The 9,179-nt window shown below is 42.2% G+C and overlaps 3 protein-coding genes across 4 annotated transcripts; all 3 read right to left on the bottom strand.

The window, feature by feature from the left end:
* Nucleotides 1-1,112: 1,112 nt before the first annotated feature.
* On the bottom strand, nucleotides 1,113-2,742 carry LOC125219191 (UDP-glucose flavonoid 3-O-glucosyltransferase 7-like). Its single transcript, XM_048121099.1, has one exon. It carries the CDS (start codon nucleotides 2,641-2,643, stop codon nucleotides 1,231-1,233), a length of 1,413 nt encoding a protein of 470 aa, XP_047977056.1. The 5' UTR covers nucleotides 2,644-2,742; the 3' UTR covers nucleotides 1,113-1,230.
* A 1,693-nt stretch (nucleotides 2,743-4,435) lies between these two features.
* LOC125218666 lies at nucleotides 4,436-5,252 on the bottom strand. The gene is made up of 3 exons (XM_048120383.1): nucleotides 5,210-5,252; nucleotides 4,975-5,135; nucleotides 4,436-4,854 (listed from the first exon to the last, which is right to left on the bottom strand). The coding sequence occupies exons 2-3, from the start codon at nucleotides 5,125-5,127 to the stop codon at nucleotides 4,441-4,443; spliced, it is 567 nt and encodes a 188-aa protein (XP_047976340.1). The 5' UTR covers nucleotides 5,128-5,135; nucleotides 5,210-5,252; the 3' UTR covers nucleotides 4,436-4,440.
* Nucleotides 5,253-6,768: 1,516 nt separating this feature from the next.
* Nucleotides 6,769-8,505, bottom strand: LOC125219578. Of its 2 annotated transcripts, none has more exons than XR_007176168.1 (2): nucleotides 7,191-8,505; nucleotides 6,769-7,044 (listed from the first exon to the last, which is right to left on the bottom strand). XR_007176168.1 is itself a non-coding variant. In XM_048121595.1 (2 exons), exons 1-2 carry the CDS (start codon nucleotides 8,396-8,398, stop codon nucleotides 7,016-7,018), a joined length of 543 nt encoding a protein of 180 aa, XP_047977552.1. In that variant the 5' UTR covers nucleotides 8,399-8,505; the 3' UTR covers nucleotides 6,769-7,015. The 2 variants fall into 2 exon arrangements, 1 of the variants encoding a protein (XP_047977552.1); XM_048121595.1 differs by having other exon boundaries at nucleotides 7,885-8,505.
* Nucleotides 8,506-9,179: the final 674 nt, after the last annotated feature.

Raw genomic sequence — 9,179 nt, 5'->3', positions numbered from 1 at the left:
TTATTCAACTAAAACACTTTGTTTCCAGAAGTGCAGACCCATGCATTGACACAACTACGCAATCACGGGCCACCGCAGACTCTTTCAGAGCTTGCCCGACTATTTTTTTTAAATTGCATAATTAATTATTTTTATTAATTGTTACTACTAGATAAATTAAATTCGGATACACCACATAACAAGCTACGACTGTTAAGCAGGAGTCGACATGCTCAATTATTGGCATGGAAAATACATGTATAAGAAGATATAAAGAAGTACTAGAAAAATAAGTGAAAAAGTAAAAAATAAATCCTTTAAATAAAGAATATTTATACTATTTTTCAAATCTAACCTAACCATGTGTATTATGAAAATAAAAAAATACTAGCGTACAATTTTTAATTTCAATCAAAAGTGCCAACACTATTACCACTATATATTACTCCTATGAAGATACGCCATTAATTTAAAAGTAACCATTTTTATGTAATAAGCACATTATCAATTATGAATTATGGAATACCGTTCGCCACTAGAAGTTCCGTTGACTTTTCCGTACTCGTTTTGTAAAAATGATAATAAATAGTTAAAGTGGAGTAATAATAACGTAAGAGAGAGAATGATGTAGATAAAGGTCTTCTCTATACATTATTCTAACTCTCTCTTACTATTACCATTTCTCCACTTTAACTATTTATTACTCCCTCCGTCCCAAAAAAGATGTCACACTTTCCTTTTTAGTTTGTCCCACAAAAGATGTCACATTTCCTTTTTTGGAAAAAGTTCTCTCTCACATGAATATAAAAATTATATTTTTTCTCTCCATTTAACACACAAAATCAAACCTCCTAAAATCCCGTGGCGTCCCACAATTGTGACATCTTTTGTGGGATGGAGTGAGTATAATTTTATAAAACGAGTACAGAAAAGTCAGCAGGACTTCTAATGGCGGACAGAGGGGTGTATCATCGAATAAACGACCATGACTTTTTGCCTTATTTAGGTAAATAACCATTTTTCGAATTTTATTGTTGCACTCATTAAAATTTGCTGAAATACAAAGCATGATAACGAAACCCGAAATTCCTTCAGCATTTGTGAAGTTTTCAAAGTTAAAGATTTTAGCCTCATACCTAAATCAATTACTATCATCAATAATTGCCCTCCAAATCACATACTAGTACACTTCAAACATACATTCAAAATTGCAACAATTTATCTCAAAAAATGATACGTCCTAAACAAACATCATGATGATGAAGCTCTAAACATCCTAATTTCCTCCATCAAACCATCAAAATCAGCATATGAAGAGCCACCTTCTTCAACCGCCCCTCTCGCCACCTCCCCCAACTCCCTCGCTCTCCTCCTCATCCTCTCCCCTTCCTCCCCAATCATCAGCCGCGCCACCGCTGTCCCAATCTTCTCCCGCCCGATCGCGGCCCTCTCGTCCGTCCGCTTGCTCCACTCCTCCGCCCCCACCGGCACCCCCGTCCCCAGCACCTCCACCACCAGCTTCTCATTGAAAAACTGCTCCGCCGAAAGCGGCCACGTCACCATCGGCACCCCCGCCGCCACCCCTTCCATCAGCGAATTCCACCCACAGTGCGTGACAAACCCTCCCACTGCGGCGTGGCTCAGTATCTCCACCTGCGGGGCCCACCCCCGTACGACCACCCCCCGCCCCTCCGTCCTCGCCTCGAACTCCTCATCCACCTCCGCCCCTTTCCCCACCACCCATATGAAATCATGCTTAGTATCCTCGAGCGCGGCCGCGATCTCGTCCGTCTGCGCCTTCTGGACGATCGCCATGCTGCCGAAGCAGACGTAGACAACCGAGTTTCGTTTTCTGGATCCGAGCCACTTCAGGCAGTCGTGGCTCTCTGGCCCGGTCCCCCCGCTGATTAGGGAGACCGGGCCGATGTGCCACGCTTTACCGGCCAGTTCCCGGTAATACGCGGCATAGGCCGGCTCCAGCTCGTGGAATGTGTTCACCACGATCCCGAAGCCGGCCTCGTCCGCTTCTAGAACCTTTCTAGTAAGTTCTAGAAGTGGATCGTCGTCCGTTGGTTTCAACTTTAAATGGTGCGGCAGCTGCCTCCTAGAAACCATCACCCGGTCGGGTAGGCCGGGAACCTCGAACTCTTCAGAGTCCGAGGCAACCGCGTCTTGAGGGCGTTTTTCCCTCAAGACGTGGAAAACGCACATGGGGAAAAATCCTGTGCCGTAGAATACGACGCGGGGGATGCCGAGGCTGCGCGCGACGGCGGTGGTCCACGAGAAGAAGGCCCCGGAGATGAGGCAGTCGGGGTCGCCTTGCTGTAGGATGTCCTCGACCGGGCGGCGGAAGAGGTCGAGGGCATGGAGGAAGTTGAGGGACATTTCGAGAGTGGTGGTGGAGGAGAGATCCTCGCAGCCGTCGGGGAGGCCGGCTTCGCGGCAGGGGAATTCGACGAGGGAGACAGAGATGTCGGAGCCGTTTCTGCGGTCGGCTTCGATGGTCTCGGAGAATTTGGATGCGTTTGAGGGCGTGGTGATGATGGTGGATTTGGAGCCGCGGCGGGCGAATCCCCGGGCGATGTGTACGGCCGGGATCATGTGGCCGGGGGCCATCATCGGAAGAAAGTAGATGTGGAGAGGTTTGTGTGGTTTTGGATCCATGGTGATGTTGTTTTGCAGTGTGAAGAAGGAGAGGAGTGTTTGGTAATGGAGTGTGGTTATATTGGACTATTGGGGAGAGACGTGTGGAATTTTGGTTTGTGCGTGTTTGACAAGTTTATTAATCACTCTAATATGACTAAAGTTTGATAATTTAATGACAAGCACTTGGTCCAAAGGGAAAAGTATTCTAATAGGGTTGGTTTGTAGTGATAGTGTATGTACTAATAGTGATTGATATTTGAATATTTCTAACTGTGCTTTATAGTGTGTCTTATAGTGAATGGAGTATTAGGTTAAGATCACCGTTTATGTGCCAGTGGATCTGAATTCTGAAGTTATGGGTTTCGAGGATGTTTGTTGTGTTAAGAGCTTATAAATTTAAAAATATGTTTGGTAAAATAAATTTATAAAGAATTTATAATCAAGCTATGTGAATAACTTAATTATAAGACCATCGTGTCTTTACTTTAGTTAGTTTACCAGCTTGGGCGGTTAAAATAGATTCTTGATCATTTCTTTACTTGATCGTTGGAGTATTAGAAAGTAAATTCAACACATAAGTCAAATATATATGTGAGTCTTTGAGTCGATAAATTACGAAGAATAAAAGCCAAAATTGGTACTATATGACCATTTAATATTTTTGATTCTAAACATTATCTTTTTGATTTTTTTTTCTGCACATATGGATATTTGACCATTTTGGTCCCCCGTCAATATTTCCGTTAGAAATTAACGGTCAACGAGTTTAAACTCAATTTTGACCAAAATTAACATTTTAATTCTGATTTTCTCCTTAATTAATTCACTAACTATTATTATAAATATTATTTTAAAATTAGAAAACACCATCCCCACAAATGGAAGAACAGAGAAAACACCAAGAACCACAGCAACCCATCCCACAATCGTCAAGCCTCTGTAGTTGATGTAAGTGAGGAAAATTGTCAAGGCAACGACGGCCATAACCCTAAGCAAACCGCCGCCCAATGCAGGGATTCCTGATTTGAGATAATCAAGAAATAAAAGAGGGTAAAGGGCATTTTCGATTACGCCACTGAGCCACTTCATCCAACCTTGCTGGAAGCCCCAAAAGGGGCCTAAAGCGGAGGAGACCCAGACGACGTAGCCGCCGTTTTCGGGGAACATTGTGGCCATCTCGGCGGTGATTAGGGCTTCTGGGATGCTCCAGATTATTGGGAAGAGTAGGAAGCCTGCTAGGGCCAGAAGGGGGCCGGAGGCGCCGACGCTGTCTTCGATGCCGATTCCGCCACTCGGGGCTGGTGGAATTTAATTTTCATTTAATTCTAATTTTTTAATTTTAAAAGAATATTTATAATAATAGTTAGTGAATTAATTAAGGAGAAATTCAGAATTAAAATGTTAATTTTGGTCAAAATCGAGTTTAAACCAAAATGTTAATTTTGACGGAGGACCAAAATGATCAAATTTTCATATATATATATATATAGAACCAAAAAATCCACCAAAAATATAAAATAGTCACATGTTCAGCACCAATTTTGGTCTTTACTCAATTACAAATTCTATATATATTGACACTACAGGTATTTTTAGAATAAGTAGTACATTAAATTCATATATTTAAGTATAGTTGAAGTCTGTGCCTTTTGGAATCTCAATGCAATTTTCAATCGCGATAATGCAAAAGTCATTTTAGGCACTAGATGACTATGAATGAACTATGTATTATCAAAAATACCACTTCAAGTCTTCCACTGTAAAGTTGTACAGTAAACAAGAACAGATTTGCGTAGAATGTGATCGATCACATACCTACTTTTGCCTCCTCCTCTTGGTCTTGATGGTCTGGAAGTTCAGTGGGACGGGGAGGGTCGCGACCAGATACAGGTTTTCACGGACAAACTTGCATCCTAAGAACTCGTAGTGAGTTCTCAGTGTCACAGGGTTCAACCGGAGATCGCTTGCGATGTCTGAAGGGTCAGAGCAAAAATCATCAGCAAAGAGAGAGAGCATCAGAACGTAGCTTATCAGCAGATCCAGTTTGTCATGAGGAATCAGTTTATCATTAGCGGAAGCGAACATGGTGGAGAATTTCTGGGATAAGATGTTAGGCAATTTGTGATGCTTCGCAGACGACACTCCATCCATAGAGTGTCGGCCCTTGAAACGTATGAGATGGGTGATGTATGACAAGATTCCTGCCATCCTTCTTCTACTTGACTCGTCCTACAAATTTCAGAGGCGGAAACGATATCAAAATAGATGAGACAGAGTATACATCGTGGGCCAATTCTAATTCCCCTCCCCTTTTAGAATGATACTGTCGAGCGGATAGGCCATCTCTACCTCATTGGCTTCCGAATTATGTGGAGGGATATTGCGAGTATTAGCAGTTGAAGAGACTGCTTCCAGTGCCTCCATTCTTACCTTGTTCCCCTCCAATTTTTGTCCCGTATCTTCTTGGCTCCTAGATCTTCTGTCCGACGTAAGGTTTCGCATTTCTCATCCTGAGAGTGAAGGAGTGCTACATATTAGAAGTGCAATACAGGTGGGAAAAGTTACGAAAATGATAACTGCATACCCTTCTTATATTTTTCTTCGCTGAATACATGAGAGTGACATTCATGAATTTCACGTTCCTCTCTTCATAGGTATCGGTTTCCTTATCCACATCTCATGATTCATTTTCAGGCTGCTCCAGCTCAACAACTTTTGGTTCCAACCTGAATATATATTCAGTCACACAATAAAACACTAGTGGTATTTAAAACGTCTTCCCAGTTATATTGCGAATCTTTTAGATAAACCTCTTAAAGAATTAGAAGGCCTAGTATATTGCGATGTGTGATTTGATCAAAATTATGATTTTACAGATTCGGCCCTATTGTTCCGATGGAGAGAAGAACCTATGATTAGCTTTTCGGGAAATTTCCAAACGAACAATTTCAACGAAATCTTTCAATTTCTTATTTTAATGCTTGTTGGGTATTTTGGTTTGCCACTGCTTCACACCCAAAACAAAAAGAAGGGAGCTACGTCTGAGTTAAACTTGGAGATCAAATGGAAGAAAAAAATCGGTTGCTAAATGAATTCCAATTTGTTGGCTATTACTTATCAAATCTTGTTCTAAAATATGATTTGATTTTGTAGTCGGGGGTGTTTGATTTGCAAGATTGTATCAGGGTTTAAATTTGAAATGTGTTTGGTTCATGAGATTCAACCACACAACTCAATCCTAGATGGATAATCATGGGATAATTAGTCATAGCTGCCGAACAACCACAGGGGCTTCCAGCAGTGATAGCTGAACTAACCAGATGGCCGCCCAAAAAAACCTGGAGCTGACATAAGAATTGAAATCGGAAATCAACGCCAGGTTCGGATTGATTTTTTCACATAATTCACCTTATAGCAGATGCACACCACATTCATCATCAACAATTTATAATCACTCTATTGAGGAACGAATTCGATTATGCAAGGCAACCGAATCCAAGGGGAAAATCTCATAGCTTCAGATGCACAATAATACCAACTCCAATCAGAACAGAATTAATTAAGCAAGAACCCCAATTCGAAGTTCAAAAAGTAAAACACCCCTAAAACGCGCACAAATCGACACCATTCAACAACAATAGAACAACCGGATCAAAACTCACCCGGAAAACGGTAATCTGATGAACGCCGAACTGAAGTGAGTCGAAGAGGGGGATACGCCTGTGAAGTGCCGAACTCGCCTCGACGGAAATTGAGCCACCAACTGTAAATGAAGGGCAAAAGATGAAACGGTTGATGAATTTGGAGGGCAAAATTGTATAAATGCAGCGTTTTCAGCCAAATCGTGAAAAGCCCTTCTCTTATACCTGCTCAAGACTCTGATTGTGTTAGCACAAAGCCGCTGATTGTAGTAGATGAAGGTTGGAAACCCGGCTGTTGTGTACCGGGTCGCTGGAAACGTTTAGCGGCTACCAAACGACGGTTAATGGGGTGAGGAATGCTGTTTCACGGCGTTTCAGGGGTACTAGACGAGCCCTTAATATGTAACAACCCGAGTTTTCGTGCACTAGTTTTGGAGTGTAAAAAAAAAATTGACGAAGAGATAATTGGAATTAAAGTTCAAGGAAATTTATATTTCAAGGATAAAAGTAAAGGCTATACTTCTATTAGATAACTACTTTGAGGAATAAAAATACAAGAATATTGGAGATACAAATAGCACATGCTTACATATGTGAAAGTGAAAATACACACCTATCATCCACCATTCATCCTACTAACTCTAGTAAGAAAGTTTGGAAGTAAGCTAATTTGGTATAGAAACCAAAGAGCTACAAGGATAGATTCTCTTCCTCTTACTCCACCCTCTTCCACCTCGGTACTTGCTCTACTAAGCTCCAACTTGACAGCCAAGGAAACCTGCAGTGTTAACAACAAAAGAGGATTAGAAGTTGTCAACAAAAGAGCCAAGACCTAAGCTTTCACAAAAGTAGTAAGATGGGGAGTGCAACATATCAACCAATCTGCCAAGTCCAAGAAAAGTACAAGAACCAAGATATCCTCACATCTCTCCACTAGAATTTGAGATAATAGAATCTTCCATGAGAAGCCATCGCCTAAGTCCACAATAGAGTAGCAGATTCTCTTCTTCCATCATCCAAGGCGGGAGAAACAACCAAGATACTAGCCTCCAAGATATACACAAGAATAGGCATGGAAACCTACTTACAAGCTCAAAAGAGGTAGAGCTGGCAGCCCCAAAATAGGAGCCTTTGCCTCCAAGTTTCAAACACAAATAGCCAAAGATAGAGCACTATATAAGCAGCCTCATCTCCCTTCTCCTTCCCTCATTTTTCGATACCACAAATTCACTCAAAATAATTCAAGAAGCATAACAAGGAGTAGAGGAGGAGCAAGGAAGAGTTGAGGCAGGACATCGGTCCCCATCCGAGGAATCATCAAGCTAGGTAATCCCAACACCACCCTTTGCATCATATAGAACAGCCACATGATCAATTCCAGAACTTAGAATCACAGAAGCATGATCACTTAGGAGGTCCTTGAGATAACCACATTTGCCAAAGATATGAACTTTAGGAACCAAGGCATAACAGTCAATAGAGAATAGAGTAACATATAGGTGCAAAGACTCATTCCAGTGAGATATAATTCTCCACAAGATTCCAATAAGAAATTCTCAACATGTTTACTGCCACAACACAAATAAAGTAAGTAAAGGGGTGGGGAAGGGTGACTTAGCTTGCGTGTGGGGCTGTCCGCGGCGGACAGAAACAGTGGAGGCAGACGGTGGCGCCGTGAAGCCGCCGGTGTCGCTGCCTCCCGGAGAGCTCAACGGAGGACGCAAGATGGAGGGAGCTGACGCGAGTTGCCAGCGCGAGACGGGAGAATCATGCGTGAGCCTCTGGTGAGCGCCATGGCTGCCTGGCGAAGGAAGCGTGGTGGAGCTCCGGCGGGTCTGCTCGTCGATCGGCTGGAGACAAGGACGGAGGAGGCGTGCTTCCCGGTTCTCCGATCTAGGGGTTACAAATCTGGAAATTTTGAGAATAAGAAACGGTGGAGGTAGGCCAAGGAAGAAAGCTCGAAAATGAGAAACCAATTTTGGAGGACTCGCCGGAGAGAGTGAGGAACGGCGGCGGCGAATTGGGGGAGAAGCCGCTGCATGCATTTCCTTAATTTCTAATTTAGGAATTTTAAATTGGAATTTAAGAGCTAAATTGGAGGAAAAGAGAAATGGAGAAGGAGGAGAGGGCATGCTCCGGCGACATGGAGTGGCGCCGTTTTCGCCGGAGGAGGCGTGAGATTGAGGGAGAAATGCGTCGCTGCCTCTTTTTGTTCAAGTTAGGGATTTCTCAAATTTGGGAGAAATTATTAGAACACGATGGAGAAGGTGGATGAAGGGGTATAAATTGGGTCGTTGTTTTTGGGACTACTTAATTGTTTGTTTGGGCCCAGAAATGACTTAAAGGAGAGATTGAGCCTTAGTAAAATAAAGTAAAAATTAAATGAACCCAAATGGATTAATAAAGAAGTGGGCCAATTTTGTAGAGTTGGGTTATTACTATTTAATATAGATTGGGCCGAGAGATTTCTAAGGACCTTGAATGGGGTCAGTAAGCTAATTAAGGATTTGAGCCAAGAATTAATTTAGTTGTTGGGCCTTAGTGAATTAATGGATTGGACTTAAAGAGATCTGGTGAAAGATGGACCAATTAACTCTAGTCAAGAAATGGGCTATGGATTGAAGATGGAAAAGCGAGGGCTGACCTGCGTCGCCCACGACGCCTCAGGCGGCCGCTAAGGAAATAGAAGGAAAGAGAGACGACGTTCTCGAGCTACGGAAATAATTAAGTTTAATAAAGAAGTGCTATTAATTAAATTTCCCGATTTAATTAATATGTAAGTTTCCAAAAATTTCCTAGAAGTGAACGAAGGATAAGAGAATTAATTAGGGTCTTGCATTCCTATAAATATGAGAACTTCTTGAGTCTTATTAGTATGTTGTTTGCTTTCAAAAGTCTATCTCAGCGAGTAAA

The sequence above is a fragment of the Salvia hispanica genome, chromosome 4, assembly GCF_023119035.1.
Source record: "Salvia hispanica cultivar TCC Black 2014 chromosome 4, UniMelb_Shisp_WGS_1.0, whole genome shotgun sequence".
Classification (NCBI taxonomy): domain Eukaryota; kingdom Viridiplantae; phylum Streptophyta; class Magnoliopsida; order Lamiales; family Lamiaceae; genus Salvia; species Salvia hispanica.
Note: the sequence above shows the minus strand (reverse complement) of the source record. Positions and strands in the feature narration are given on the sequence as shown.